The sequence below is a fragment of the Erpetoichthys calabaricus genome, chromosome 14 (assembly GCF_900747795.2).
Source record: "Erpetoichthys calabaricus chromosome 14, fErpCal1.3, whole genome shotgun sequence".
Lineage (NCBI taxonomy): Eukaryota > Metazoa > Chordata > Cladistia > Polypteriformes > Polypteridae > Erpetoichthys > Erpetoichthys calabaricus.
The window spans coordinates 75235817-75252030 of NC_041407.2; the positions used below are offsets into that span (position 1 = coordinate 75235817).

Below are 16214 nucleotides of genomic sequence, written 5' to 3' on the forward strand. Positions count from 1 at the left end.
TTTTGTAGATTGTATTGTTTTAAAGATAGCACGTGAAAAAAAGGGGTTTGAAAGTCCTGTATTAAATTTATCACTTTATTCTAATCACGATAACCTTTGCCTATTTTATGTGATTCTTAAAAGTGTTTTAATGATTTACTATTTAACAATAATGGATCCTGTAATATTATTTTACATTTACATTTTCTTAATGTATAGTATACAAGAATGATATAAAATCAAAATAAAAATCGAAAAAAGATGACTAGTCGCTGATGTCAACTCATTAAAAATGTTAATATTTTCAAACACTAAACTGCACGCTCACCGGCCGCCTCAATACCGCAACCTCTGGCGCGGGTTAATGACGTCACATCCGACTACTTGTACTTCTCTCTACGCTGTACAGAACACTGTTTATACCAGTTAGTGGTCACCACGAGCACAAATCGGGCAGATACCACAGATCGGGTAGCGACAATGCCATAGATGTGAGTAGGCGGACAGCGGTCTGCAGCTGTCTCCACTTGATACACGTGAGCCCCACCGATCTTGTGTAATAACGCACTTCCGTGCAGCCAGTCAGAGGTGATGATTGTCGCTATTCGTGCGTTGTTTTTCCTGACATGGCGACTTCCATTGTTTACTGTGCAGTTAGCAACATCCCAGCGAAGTTCAGATCTGTAGATTTGAGAAATTTTTTTAGCCAGCTTATTGAAGGGGGGTCATTCATATGTTTCCATTACCGACACCGACCGGAGGAACTCCGGGACCCAGCTGCGGATGAGTTCGACGCAGAGTCAGCGTCTTTACCGAATGCAAAAAGGGACGAATCGGAGGAGACGTCGGCTGTTACACGGGACCGAATCACGGCGACGCGAAAAAATACCTGCTGCTGTGTGGTGGCACTAGAAGCCAAGCATGCCGAGCGGTTCATTAAGATGTATGCGGGGACCCAGTGGGTTGATTCGAAAGGAGACTGGCTGGCCAGCCGCTGTGTAATCAAAAGGATCAGGGTTTCGGAGAATCCAGGTAAGCAAAATTACTTCTGCTGTATTGTCATTTCAGGTTAATTCTTTGCATCATACCGGCATCCGAGAGATTCGGCTTTGCAACGTAGGACTGGGCTTTACTTTTGTATTTTCTGATGTCTCCTGTCTCTCTCGCTTTCCATTGAGACCGCGTGTCTCATACAGGAACAGACTGCAGAAAAATAAACTTGTCTCGTTCATTAAGTTATTAAGAGGCACACACTGGATTTAATGTAAATCGTGAGAATAATTTAGGATTACATTTTTCAGATGATTACTCCTCACAAGGTTGTTAAAAAAAATAGCAATTCTCACAGGGTGACAAGCTGATAACATTGTCATCTGACATATAGCAACCACATTAAAGTGGCTTTCTCCCAAAATGAATAATGTTATGATTGACTTCATGAGGTTAAAGTACATAATAAGATTTTTGTAACTTTAAAATATGTGCTTCCATTTAAATTTTTTTAGTCTAAATATTCTTGATTATAACAGAAATCTGTCATTTTTTTATGTTTGAAATTTTGTCATTTTTAACATTCTGAGAGGGTAGGATCACCAGTAAATAATCAGATGTCAAGGGATCAGCAACCTTGAAATAACATAACATGACATTCCACATGCCTATGCTGCTGATCCTTATTTTTTTTCAAAGTTTTGTGAAAGGAAGTGACTTTGACCCCTTGTGTCCTATAAGAGGGTAAACCCCTGGGGGTCGCTTGATGTGGTCTGCACAACTTAAAGTCATCCTGATCATTTCTGCTGAAGACCCCTATTGGGTTAATCGTTATCATAGGTGGGTAATTTCCTGCACAAGATATAGTCCAACATGGCCTAAAAATGAGGGTTTTAAAGGATAAAGTGGGGAACAACTAACACCTCAATGCATTGCATAACTAAATGTAAAGATGCTTTAAATCATGTATAACATGTGGGGTTTTCTCTCACTGGTGAGTCAAGAAGCACCAAACAAAAAAAAAAAAAAACTGAAGTGATTTCAAATTGTTAATAAGTAACACAATTAATATTACACAAAAATCCAAAGACTTTTAGACTTATTGCATTCTGGTAGTGTGAAAATATGTTACAGTTTGTCAGATAATCAAGGGGTAATAGTCTTAGTGTACCACTGATACAATGCCTGTTCACCTCGGCGGGATGCTACTCCTACATAATGGAAACCACAGAGGTGATTATGAAATAAAACACATTAGAGTTTGTATGTACGCTCCACTTCTGGGTGGGTCTTACTCCATGCCATCCATTTTTCCTTTGCAGGTTAGGTTCACTGGTAATGCTAAATAGATCCAGTGTGACTGAGTGATCCCAGTGATGGACCGTCATCCTGTCTTTTGTGATTATCCTGCGATAGATGGTGGTCCCTGAATGGGATTTAGTCCTTTTTAATCATTTTATGTTTTGTTCTGTACGTTCTGCTTAAATTAATAAGTTAATCAGCCCAATTTTTTTTTTTTCAGACTGCAACACTTTTATCTATAAAACCAAAAAGGAGATTCATGCAAGTGTATCCCTGAACAGGAAGTTCACTGAGAGCGATCTAAAAAGACTACCAGAACTCAACCCACCTGCTTTGATGCCGAATGGCAATGTAGGAACTCCAGGTAAAGTGTTCTTGGAGCTTATACAGGCCTGCAGATTGCCTCCAAGCATCATAAAAAAACTCGGATTGAAGTTCCACAAGACGGGGTCAAACAGGAGATACGGCAATGTTCCATTTGAGTACCAAAACACAGAGACCGTTGAACTGGAAGAAACCGTCTACACAGCCAGTGGAGTCGAAATTTCAGAAATGAACAAAGAGTGGACACAGCAAACTCCTCCGGGGTCCACAGGCTCTCCAAAGAGAGAAGCATCGGCAGGCAGTAAACACAAATCGGAATCCTCAGATGATGTAAGTATCTCCGCAGATATTCAGTAATTGAATAATAATGTGATTACTTGATTCTTAGAACTTTGATTGGTTATATTAAATGTGTGGGTTTTATTGTTCTTTCTCTGTTCCATCAAAGTGAGGAGCAAAGTATGTTAATTCATTTGTTCACCAAAAAAATGACAGAACTCGGCCATCAAATTCCTAAAACGTCGATACATTTTCTTTGACTATATCATGCTAGTATATGGGCCAGATTTGCCTCTAATTATATTTATACTCAGTGGCCACTGTATTGGGTACAGTTCTCTGGTACAGGCCTGGATTCAACAAGGTGCTGGAAAACATTACTTAAGGATTTGGGTCCATGCTGACTAAATAGCGGCAAGTTGTTTGTTCCGATATTTTAGCCACATATCACACCATCCCAAGTGAGCCTCCATTGGGTTGAGATTTGACAACTGTGCAGTCCATGGGAGGAAAATAAGTTAATGTCATATCTATGGAAAGAGCTTAAAATGATGGTGCATGCATTGTGACAGGGCACGTTATCCTGCTGGATGTATCCATTGGAAAAATCCATCATGTCCATCCAGCCTACTGTGAGCCAACATAATATTCTCCAGATCATTACACTACCACCACCATCTTGGGCTGCTTACATGAGGTAAGGTGGATCCTGGCTTCATTTTTTTCAATGGCATGCTTACTGTAACTGTTAGCTAACAGGAGTAAACCCTGGCATGGTCTTCTGCTTATGTAGTCCATATCTTCTTTCAGGTCCGCCTTGTTGTGCACCAATAATGTAAAGAGCTGGTAGACTGAACATTTGTGGTCTCTCTGTTAGCTTGAGCACGTCTGGTCATTCTCCTCTGACATCTTTCATTAACAGGGCGTTTTTGTTCACTCCTTGGATGTTCTTTGTTTATCCCACTGTTCTCTGTAAAGTCTAGAGAATGTACTGCATGAACATCCTAGGGTGGCGGCAGATACTAAGAGTCTGGAAGTGTCATATCTGGCACCAACAATCAGTCTTGAGCATTCTAATGTTTGGTTGAGCATGCTAAATATATTGAGTTTCTTCCACAAGAATGGCTGTTGAGATGGGGAGTAGGCTATTAAAAAGCAGGTGTAGCCAATAAAGTGTACATATTAATGATAGGCCTACTGCTTATGGAAGTGATTATGTGCAACATTATCCATATGTAGGTCAGACACTGGAGGCTTGCAAGCATGACTAAAATAAAAAGTCTAGATACCTTTCATAAGCATTTTCAGATGGGCATCAAATAGTGTTTAAATGTTTAATACATTTATGCTTTACCTAGAACAATAAAAACAAATATACATGTGAAAATTAATTAAAACTGAGTAATGGAGCTCCAGTAATGACATATTAAGTTGCAAAAGTGCAAAGTTTAAGTGACATCACATAAATTAAATGTTTAAAGAGCGGCAAGTCTCACCATCCCATGTTCAGATCATGTCCTGGGCACTCTGGATTTTACATGATACACCAGTTCCACAAGCCTTGTGTCCATTGTTTTTTTCCAAATACATCCTTCCATTTTGGGTTTATTTGGGACTCTAAATTGGTCCTTTGTGAGTGAGTGTGCGTGTGCCTGAGGATTAATTGCTGCCTTATACTCAAAGCTGTCAAAATGGGTTCTGGTTCCTGTGTCACTGAACTGGATTAAGCAGATTTGATGATGCATGAATGGACCGGAGATTTCAGCTAATTGACTGTTAACGTAGGAAAAAGAGAAATGAATAGCAGTGATGTGATTGGTGCATTTAGTCTCGGTTGAGGTTACACACTCTTGGTAAGGAAACCTAATGTGTTAATGTTCTCTGGCTACAGAAAGGGGGGGGGGGGGGCTGCAGTAAATTTACTATTTCCGTATGAATGTCAGACAGGTTTTGTTGACTTTACTATCACTTTATCTGAACAGGATGATGACACTTGTGAGGAGTGGGAGCGTCACGAGGCCCTTTATGAAGACGTGACAACCCAGGAACGAACAAAAGAAAGGTTGTTTGAGGAGGAAATTGAACTGCAGTGGGAGAAAGGTGGCTCTGGACTGGTTTTCTATACAGATGCGCAGTATTGGCAAGAGGAGAATGGCGGTACTGTCATCTCTATACTTTCTTTTAATATTTGATTTGTAATTGAAGATGCAGTAAAAGTATTTATAATCATCCACACTATTTTTCTAATCCTCTTTTTCTATGTTAATAATTTAATAACACATTTAAAGTGAGTAATAATCTAACTTCAGCATTATAGTCACCTGTTGTCATGAAGCATCTCTTAATAAGGATTTCAGCTGCAAAAGTGGAGTTCACACCGAAGACGACAGGCCACTTAAGGTTTATCATAAGTTCCAGATATTTTATATGGAAACAGAATTTCAGAAATGCAGGCAAACCTTTGGCCACCAGAGGGAGCTCTGGTGCTATAATCCTATGCTTTTTAAAGGTTTTCCCCAAACCCCAGAAGTGGTCCCAGGCATAACATCCGAAATGACTTCTGTTCTTGGTTTAACACTTCTTGAAGTCCATATTGAAAGTTAATGTGAAGCCTTTAGGTGCATATGAGATAAACAGACTGGTGGGGATGAAAGAGGAGAGGCTTCTGAGAGAGCTGGGAGCGCTGAAATGAGAGTACAGTATGTGGTTTTCTATGTAGGACAACAGAGTAACACACCCCACCTGATAGACAGAGGTGCACATCTGTGTAGTAAATCCATGAGAGGAGTTTGAAAGCCTGATGTCAGCAACAGAGAAAAGATGGACTCCAGGATGCTGATCATAATACACTTTTCCAGTCCTCTTCCATCCAACGTCTGTTCTTTTGTCCATTTCAATCTTTTTGCTTTATTTGCCAGTTTCATATAATACATTTTCTTTGAAACTCAGCCAGCCTCTTCGGCCAGAATCCCAAAACTCTCTTTTCACTTTTGCAAGTAACGCTGATATTTGGTGTGTATCAGTAGGCAACTGATCTTCTTCTTCTGTGCATCTGGACCTTTCCTTTCATTTTCTATCCTGCTCCAATCCTCCTTTCCCAAGACGGTAATAGACATGTTTCTATGAAATCTTCAGTTTTTTGGCAATCTGTCACATGGCTGCTTCATTTTGGTCATTTTTGAACCTAGAACAGGAATTTAGGAATGCCAGTACCTTGCAACCCAAGTCGACAGACTTACAGGTTTCAGATTTGCTAAATAACTTAATTAAGGATATGTTAAGGGAGTTGTCCATTAGGACACACCATTTCACTACAGATCTGCCATGCTTCCTCCCAGTCTGAGGTCTCATTGCCTTAATTAGTGTTACTGGTATCTCGTTGACTGTGCAGCTTTTGTTGTTTTTCAGCTTGCTGATTGCTCTCTCTACTTCTGATTTCAGCATGCCATCTTTATTGCTTATTTCCTTCAGCTTGATGTCTGTTTTCTTCAGTTCTTCCAAGACATCATTACCATATGTGATCATACCTATGTAGAAGTGTTTGATGTGATCAGCCCATCATTGAGATATCTGATCATCATCTGCAAGAACTTTTCCTGGTGTATCTTTGATGGCTCTTATGAGTGGCTTGAATTCTCAGTTCAGGTCCTTAATAGTTTTATCTGTTGTATCACACTGAAGGGCAGTCTTCCTCCTGTTGTCTGACCTTTCACCTTTGTTGGTTTAGTTTAATCCTTCTTTTCCCTCATTTTTTTCCACCAGCTTCAGAGTTTTCTTGCTTATCCATTGCTTTCTTGTTTCTTCCATTTCTGCTGCTTCTTGTCTCAGCACCTCTGATATTTTGTCCTTTCTTCCAAACTTAGATTTTCCTTAATTTCCAAATTCTCTTCAGCATATTTTGTCACCACATCTTTTTTCTGTTGCTTAAAATGACTGCTTTCCTTCCATGCTTTGTGGCCACTGTTCTCTTCAGCTTGATGTTGCATAGCACTAGTAGATGATCAAATGCAATGTCTACACTGGGAAAGCTTAATCATTCTTGTTACTATCATACTGAAGTTCTCTTTTATGAGAAGTAAGTTGATCATGTTCTTTGACTAGCCATCAGCTGACTTCCACTTCTACTTGCACTTTCCTGTGCCCTGGAACTTGGTGTTCATCACATTTAAATGATTCAAGGAGCCACTCACTCTTTTTATTTCTCTCATCAATTCCATATTTTCCCATTACATCTTCACATCTGGTGCTCTCTTTTCCGATCTTTGCATCCTGGTCTCCAATAAAGAACTTGACATCATTCTTTGGTGTGTTTTTGATAGCCTCTTCAAGTTTCTTGCACAAGTGTTGTAGTGTCAGCTCATCTCTATCACTAGTGTATGCATGCAGTGATTGCTGTTCTCTTCCTTGGGTACCCTCTGCATCTGGCTTTCAGCACTCCCTTGTCTATTGGAGTGTACCACATCCATGCCTGCATTGCTCTTTTTCCTAGTGTCGTTCCAACTCTAAGTGCATGCTTCTGTCCACCTTATTTTAAGGAAGGTTACTTGCTGGTCCCAAGTCCAGATAAACTGCACTGCCATAAAAAATGTGGGAAAAACTCAATTGTGGTAATAGAGAGCAAAGACAAACATACTGTCTCAGTTGTCAGCTGAGTTCATGAGGACCACACTCCAGCCATACGGACTAGGGGCTCTAGTGATAAGTGTGCTACAGGCCTTCAAAGAAAGAGAGGGGAAAGAAACTGAGAATTGTGGGAAGAAACAGAAAAGGAGGAATTCTTCATTGAGAATTGAATGTGAAGACACTGTACAACGCTGGAAGTTATGATCTACTGAAGAATGAACTGGAGAGATTTAGATATGATGTGATTAGTAATTGTAATATAATAATAATAATAACAGAGTTAGAGCAGGTATGAGTATGCAACGAGGGGAATGGGTAAAATTAATTAATGATCAACTTTACTGATTGAGGCCTAATACCAAGTAGAAAACCTGCTGAGTTCAGTTTTTTTCATTACTTTACAAATGTATCTCTGTTTTCATTTATCAGATTTTGATGAGGAGACGGCAGATGACTGGGACGTGGATATGAGTGTTTACTATGACAAAGGTATGTGTGTCTTCTACTAGGAAGAAACATATATTTTAATATAAATTTTAAATATCATTTTTTTTTATTTTGTATTTTCAGCTTTATATTGCTTTATTTTAAACTGTTTACATATTTTAGTAGGACCAACCCTCACCAGTGATATCGAAATGTGAATCAATGAATGAATTATAGATTTAGTAGACCAATTTAAAATGTTCTTCAACACATGTAATGTAGGTTTGAGTGGAAGGAAATATGAAATAAGTGTGATAAACATTTGCTCTAGTATGATGATTTAAGACTTAACATGTTATTTTTTACTTTCTTTTTTAAGATGGTGGTGACAAGGATGCCAGAGATTACGTACGAATGAGATATGAAAAAAGATTGAGAGATGGGGAAGAGACAGGATCTCTGCAAAGTCTAGGGATTGGAAGCTTTGAGAAATATACAAAGGTACTGTGTCTGCCAAAAAAGTATAAGAATAGGATTATTTTGCCGCCTTACAACAAGCATATGCATAATTTATGTGTTTTTTTAAGACAGTATTCTATATAGGGTAAAAAAAAAGGAAAATAAATAATCATAAAAACGGAACTACTGTTTTTTTTAACTGTTATTTTATATATATATATATATATATATATATATAAATTTGTCTATGTTTCAAGCAGTTTCAGGAATGCACATTTATCTGTTGCTACCATTTATCAGAAGTGTATTCTGATTAATTATGTATGTATTATTTCAGCTGATAATGGCAACATTGAGTGTTTTTTTTTATTATTTATTTATTTTATTTTTTAATGTCTCTCTATTATAAAAAAAAATCTTGTGTGACGATACGAGACTTTTTTCCTGCGACGAGACATGATCTTTGGAAGAGAGACACTTTCACGCCACGCGACACAGACAAGTCACGTCATACTTACAACCTTTGGAAGCAAGTCCCATGACACACATGCAGAGCAGGTTAGAGATCATGGAAGTAGGAAAATTCAAAAGTCTCAAAAAAATGAGAGTAAAGATCGCATTAGCGCAAACAAACGGGGAAAATATTACTCGGTGAAATAACGGAACAGCGAAAAGAGTTCCCATAGTGTTTGAGGAAGTCCGGGGGACAAGAGAGACAAGGCAGTGAGACAAAAGGACAGCTGCTGTACAGGCTTTTAAACACTTGAAGCGCCACACGAAATGCAGATCACGTGGCACGGCAGCAGCAGCAAGCCAGCAGCTGATCGAGCAAAGAGGAGGCAAAAAAAACTATTTGTTTCCCATTGTATGACTGTTTAAGATGGGAGCGGCCGTGTCTTCTTGCCCCCCTCTTCACAACGGCACATAGCGCTGGCGAGCGAAGTGAGCAGGGGGCAAAGAGTACAAAATATTATTAACCTATATTTTGAATTAGACTATACCAGATATAACTGCAGAATTAACATGCAAACTGAAAAAGCTTGAGCAGGAAGAAAAGTGAAAGATGTCAGTTTCCAGATGTGCAGAGCTGATAGACAGAGGGACTTGTGCACAGAGACTGTCATGGCTGACAAAGGTGCATCTACTAAGAACTGACTTGAAGGGGTTGAATATGTATTTTGCGTTTTATATTTATAATTAATTTAGACCACTTTGCAGAGATATGTTTTCATTTTGACATTAAAGAGTCTTTTTCTGTCGACCAATAGCAAACAAAAGCCAAACTAAATCCACTGTGATTCAGCGTCGTATAACACTACAATGTGAAAACGTACCAGGGAGTGAATGCTTTTTGTAGACACTATATCTGATCCCAGCATTTGTAACACTTTCAAAAGACCAGCATGTCCAAATTAATGGCAGTTTCGACAGGTAGTGGAGTACACGGTATATACGAACAGTGTGATATAAAGAAAGAAAGTGTTTGCATTTTCCTGCCCTTGACGTTTTTACATTTTTCCTGTTACCAGTTACAGATGTAATTGTTCCTATCCTTTCTCAGCCATGTCTGCCGATAATTCCTGAAATTCAATTTTATTACTGTAACATCTATCTCATTTTGTCTGCAGACATATCTTACTTTCCCATAAATCAAATTAAATATGCCGCCTCTGTTTAGTTCCAGCAACCGTAATAATAATGCATTATTAATCAGTTTTCATCCATTGCACGTCAGAGGACTGGAACTGGGTCCATCATTTGCAAAGACACATCTGATTCAATGCTTCATGCCAAGATGAGGATGAGCAACTTGATTTAAACAACAGTGACACCAAGGAGAGACATGGGAAGGACTGCTGCTGTAAAAAAAAAACGCAATATGTGCGGCCTTACCAGTGGCTCTAATAACTCAATGATGAAAACGCCTTGAGGGGCTCTCTTTAATATTAGCAGGTATACCATTTCAGGGCGGCACGGTGGCGCAGTGGGTAGTGCTGCTGCCTTGCAGTTGGGAGACCTGGGGACCTGGGTTCGCTTCCCGGGTCCTCCCTGCGTGGAGTTTGCATGTTCTCCCCGTGTCTGCGTGGGTTTCCTCCCACAGTCCAAAGACATGCAGGTTAGGTGGATTGGTGATTCTAAATTGGCCCTAGTGTGTGCTTGGTGTGTTTGTGTGTGTCCTGCGGTGGGTTGGCACCCTGCCCGGGATTGGTTCCTGCCTTGTGCCCTGTGTTGGCTGGGATTGGCTCCAGCAGACCCCCGTGACCCTGTGTTCGGATTCAGCAGGTTGGCAAATGGATGGATGGATACCATTTCAGGATTTTCAAGCCCGGTAGCTAAAGTCTCTGATTGAAGTCCTGCAGTGTGTTTGTAGTTGTTATGCCGTTGTTTTAGCAGTGATCCGCCTCATTTGAGAATTTCTGGATTAGCCTAATTAAGGTACCAATGGGGAAATAAAAATACGTTTAACTTACGAGTCCAGTTAAAAGCAGATATTGCTAGCAACCAACATCTGCAGCCACATTTTTCCCAGACTTCAGTATTTTGGTCCCCCTAAGCTGGTGCATCTTTTTGAAAAGTACTTTAAATTAATTAGTATTTTTTTTTCATCAGTGTGGCATAATTTATTTGCCTCAGAAACTTATATAGTTAAATTGCGCATAATTTACAAATAAAAAAAGTGGCTTACAATGGGGCACCACAAATTTGATGTTGGGTAACTGACATCAGAAATACAGAAGTTATCCTTTGTATGTTACCAAGTGTGTTTTAATTTTTTGTTTCTGTATATCCCACCAGCAATGAATCTGAACAGCACTGTTAGGCTGTTGTAATTGTAGAATGTTCGTCCGTCCATCCATCCATTTTTGAATGCGCTTTTCCTGAGTAGGGTAGTAGGGAAGCTGGAGCCTATCGTATACAAACATCTTACTTTAAAACATTTACAAAAACAAAATAGTGCAGATTACATGATTACATGATGGTTTTGATTTTACAGTACCTCATCCGATTTTTTGTTTCTTTCTGTAGGGGATTGGAAGGAGGCTGATGGAGAAGCAGGGCTGGAAAGAGGGCTGTGGACTGGGTCACAGCCAGCCTGGCATAACGGAGGCTCTTGAAAATGATGGGCAGCATCCCAGGTGTAAGAGGGGGTTAGGGTAGGTTTTACCTTTTTGTTCAGATTTGTTCATTTTACATTCAAATTTTCACAAGCAGTGAATAGCACAGATAACAGTTTGTAAGCCTGATTATTTCTAAAACATTTTGTTTTTTCAAAGTGAGAATTTTTGTTTCAAAAATATACTTTTGCAGTGTTTTAAGGAACAGAAGACATTTTCATATACAGTGCATCCAGAAAGTATTCCCAGCGCATCACTTTTTCCACATTTTGTTATGTTACAGCCTTATTCCAAAATGGATTAAATTCATTTTTTTCCCTCAGAATTCTACACACAACACCCCATAATGACAACGTGAAAAAAGTTTACTTGAGGCTGTAATTGCTGTGAAAGGTGCAACGACAAAGTATTGAGCAAATGCTGTGAATGCTTATGTACATGTGCTTTCTCAATTTTTTTATTTTTAATACATTTGCAAAAATCTCAAGTAAACTTTTTTCACGTTGTCATTACAAGTTGTTGTGTGTAAAATTCTGAGGAAAAAAATGAATTTAATCCATTTTGGAATAATGCTGTAACATAACAAAATGTAGAAAAAGTGATGCGCTGTGAATACTTTCCGGATGCACTGTATTTTGTACACATGTAGGAGCATCAGATATTTGATAAATGAGATGTGGAAATTCAGTCCAGCAAGCTCATTTATTTAGCTAACAGCTACGCTGTTCTAATGTCACATCCAGACACCTCTTAAACATCGTCAAGGTTTCTGCTTTAATTCCATGTCTCATTAGTTTTGTTCCAGATTCCCATAATTCATTGCGTAAGGAAGTGCTTCCTGGCTTCAAATCTAAATGGACAATGTGTTCATTTTCTCTGGTGTCCTTGATTATGGGATTCACCCTTAAGCTGAAAGAATTCTGCTGGATGTACTTTATCAATACCTCGACGAGGTCCCCATGGAGTCTTCTCTGTTTGAGACTAAACAAGTTTAATTCGCGAGACTGTCCTAGTACAACATGGCCTTCGTTCCTGGGATGCACTTGGTTGCTCTCCCTTGGACAGCTTCAAGTGCTGCTATGTCTTTTTTTGTAGCGTGGTGACCAGAGTTACACACAGTCCTCCAGATGTGGTCTCTCTAGTGGATAATACAGTAAAGCATTATGCTCCTTGGTTTATATTCAACAATTTTTACAATATAACATTTTAATTCCTTCTGGTCATTGCTTTGATGATGAAAATGTTATGTCGACACAAACCCCTAAATCCTTTTCAGAAGTTGTTTCCTGTAGGTCATTGTCTCCCACCTTGTATTTATAATTGAGATTCCTTTTCCCACACATAGCACTTTGTACTTTTCTAGATTATTTGTTTAAAGTTTATTTGGGGAAATGGTTTTAAAACATCTTCTATAAATTGGATGCTTTCCTTCTTGATTAACCAAATCAAGTTTTATTTTCCTTTGTGTAAACTTTCCTGCTCTCTGAATTTATAACCGGATTCTACTTTACTTCACTCTTAGACTCTTTAATTCCTTGTTTCATGCACAGTGAGACTAGTAAAAATGAAGTATTGCATTTAATCGGACACTTTTTGCTATACCTGTAGTACTAGCTTCAAACCATATTGCGATTTATTTTGCTGCTGTTTTTATGAATGATTGTATTTTATTGTTTGTGTGTTCATTTTTTGTGAATTCAGATCATAAGTGCAATTTGATAAATATTAAAAAAAAGTTATATTTTGGATTTTACAGATATCATGGAGAGAAGCTTAACACCTTTGTAAAAACAAAAAAAAGGCCTTGTGATTCTGGTGTTCGAATTTCAACTATTTACGATGAGCCAGAAGACGGTGACAAAGGTGATTTATTACTTCGGCGTCAGCCTACAACCAGTATGAAGTATCGGCAAAACTGGGTGCCTACATGTAAGAGTAGCAGCTCTAAACAGAATTAGATGGGACTTTGTGGAATGATTCTTTAGTGCATTTTTATTTATATTAACAACATACAGTATGCCATCCATTTTTATATGTTATTTAAATATTTTGAGAGCATATGTATTATTGTGACCGCGGGAGAGCAAAAGAGGGGAAGTACAAAATAAAACCGAATGGGAATAAATTAACACTCGACTGCTTGTCAGGTCTACCTCCACACATTTCAAACCCCTGTCTTCTTGGTGGGGTTGCATACTCTCTTGAGCACTCGCTTTCTACCTCCTTTCTTTATTTCTCTGCCTGTCTTACCCTGGCGTCTTGTAATCCTGCCAATAGATTGTTTACCCACTCCCACCACTTGAATTGACAGCCATTGGGCCACAGACAGGTTGTGCCCATTAAAGTACTCCGGGGTTGGTGAGGAGAGGAGCACCATGTGAATGTCCTGGAGCCTCAGTCTAACTGATCCCCAACTCCTTATTAAAGGGTCAGACGCACATGGTAGCTGCCAGACAGCCTTGTCTCTCATGATACAATGTTGGGGCCTTTATTTGGTATTTGGTACACCGTATTAATCCCCAAGGGGAAAGTATTGTCCCCAAAAGGACACCCTTGTCAAACATTGTTCACAGAGAGTTCTTTATGCAGTTTATTTGTCATCCATAGCTTCTTTCTATGCCAAAGAAGAAATGACATGTGAATCTGTCATGCCATCAGCAGTAGCAGCACACACTCTCGGCCCTGTCCTAGAGCCTGGCTAGGCCCTGCTACTGTCCCTTGCCTCCCTCACCTTCCTGGCCACCCATCACATTATATATCAAGGACATTGACTAATTAAAATGTCATCTTAAATTTGTTTCTTGTTGAAAATACCAAAGTGAGACAATCCCTTGATATTTTTAAAAAGCTATATTTTTTGTAAATGTTTGTACATATTGTACTTGATTAATTGCTGTATATTACAGTTTGTTGTGATAATATTACTTTTGAAAGTATTGTTTTATAAATAAAATATTTATATAATATATACAGGACATATCTCCTTTCATGTTTTATTTGGCATATTTCTTTGCTTATGGTTATGTTGCTTGTTAGAAATCATTATAAACAAAATAACTAACAACTGTAAACCTCTTAAATCTTATTATAGCTCTGGTCTCAAATTGAGGTGAATTGGTTCATTTAAAACTACAGTAGCACCCCAATCATCCGAGGTAATTTGGACCCGAATGTAAACTATTATTATTACTAGCCTTCCCAGATAAGGCTCACTCCCTGGTAGCCTGACTGCCTACTCCAATGACTGCCATTGACCTACCAACTGGGTTAAATTGGCTTTAGTTTCAAACGTTAAAAAAAAAAAAAAAATACATAAAGTCTCAAAATATAATTAAAATGCTTCCACAAAGGAGAGGATTACCGTAAACCCCTAACTTGTAGAGAGATACATGACAATCTTCATAAAAGGAGATTTATTAACAAAAATAAGAATACATAACAATACAGGTATGCTCATAAGATCAAAAAAGAGTCTGAAGGAGTGACCAAGAAGGCAGTCTGAAAGCAAACAAGTCTGAAATCCTTCGACAGAAGCAAAAAGAGACAAGCAAAAAAAAGTCCAAAGACCGTAGCAAAACTTACAAAGATACCAACACTGCAGCAAAATACATTCCACCTGCAAAACGCAAAGAAAATTAAAACAATCAAAGAACACATAAATATTCATAAACATAACAAACAATATAACATAAATAATTGCATTGTAAGAGACAAAGCAAAGAAAAAGATTTGGAGAAGCCACCCCATACACTTGAATATCTGCAAGCAAATATGAACACCACGAGTAATCTCAATAGGCTGAGTCCAGAATAGAGCTGAATGGTGTCTGCAGTAGGTTGGCTTTATAGAGGAATGGCAGGAATGGTGTGTTTTGGGGTAGGAAATGGAAGTGAGGTCAGTACTGGAGGCTGAACTGAGGTAATCAGGAGGACTTTCCTGCTGAGGGGCTGCAGAGCAAGAAGACGAGGCATTAGTACTTATCGTCAACCCCCGTTCCAGGTAATCATATGCTTTAGTTAAGCCCCCTGACTGCTTCCCATGCACATGTTTGTGTGCACATATGTAATCCAAACTGAAAAATGAACTTGAAAGACAAGGAATGGGAATACAAACATAAGCCAGGGAAGGAACCCTGGCTAAAACATCACACAGCCGAGGTGTGTAATACAGTAATCCCTCACTTATCGCGGGAGATAGGTTCCAAAGCCGACCGCGATAACTGAATTTCCGCGAAGTAGGGACACTATATTTATTTAATTATTTAACGTGTATTTGGACGTTTTTAAACCCTCCCTGTATTGTTTACAACCCACCATTTACTCTATTAAAAACAGGGACAACTGCTAAGCAATATGAAATCGGTAGATAAGTTTACACTTATTGTATAGCGAAGTACACGTAGCAGCTTGTAGGCGGTCATGACGTCATCGACCTTGTTGCAAAGATTCCTAAAGCAGATTCCATCCAGACTACTGCCTTATCACGTCCACTTGCAACTCGTTTTGCACCCTGGTTAAAGGACACTGCGGCCGTAGATCTTATATGCGTTTCCTCCTTTTTAAATAAAAAGAATCGATGTAGCTGTTCCCTTCCTTCAACATATCCAAAACTTTTACCTTTTCTGCAATCATTTGCATCTTCTGTTGGTGCTTGGACACGGCCCCTGAAGCATTAGCACGTTAATGATGAATGAGTGAGATGAGACTTCCTGGTTAA

General features: G+C 38.9%; 1 protein-coding gene across 1 annotated transcript; it reads left to right on the forward strand.

The window, feature by feature from the left end:
• Positions 1-345: 345 nt before the first annotated feature.
• On the forward strand, positions 346-13587 carry gpatch3 (G patch domain containing 3). Its single transcript, XM_028818999.2, has 7 exons — positions 346-1011; positions 2492-2925; positions 4857-5031; positions 7927-7986; positions 8303-8424; positions 11410-11537; positions 13255-13587. The coding sequence occupies exons 1-7, from the start codon at positions 606-608 to the stop codon at positions 13454-13456; spliced, it is 1527 nt and encodes a 508-aa protein (XP_028674832.1). The 5' UTR covers positions 346-605; the 3' UTR covers positions 13457-13587.
• Positions 13588-16214: the final 2627 nt, after the last annotated feature.

What these genes read in the sequence shown, in the direction of transcription:
- gpatch3 (XM_028818999.2), top strand. Translation starts at nt 606, where the DNA reads ATGGCGACTTCCATTGTTTACTGTGCAGTTAGCAACATCCCAGCGAAG. An exon ending in TTGGCAAGAGGAGAATGGCG is followed by an intron (nt 5,032 to 7,926) that starts GTACTGTCATCT and finishes TTCATTTATCAG; the next exon opens with ATTTTGATGAGGAGACGGCA. An exon ending in GAGTGTTTACTATGACAAAG is followed by an intron (nt 7,987 to 8,302) that starts GTATGTGTGTCT and finishes TTCTTTTTTAAG; the next exon opens with ATGGTGGTGACAAGGATGCC.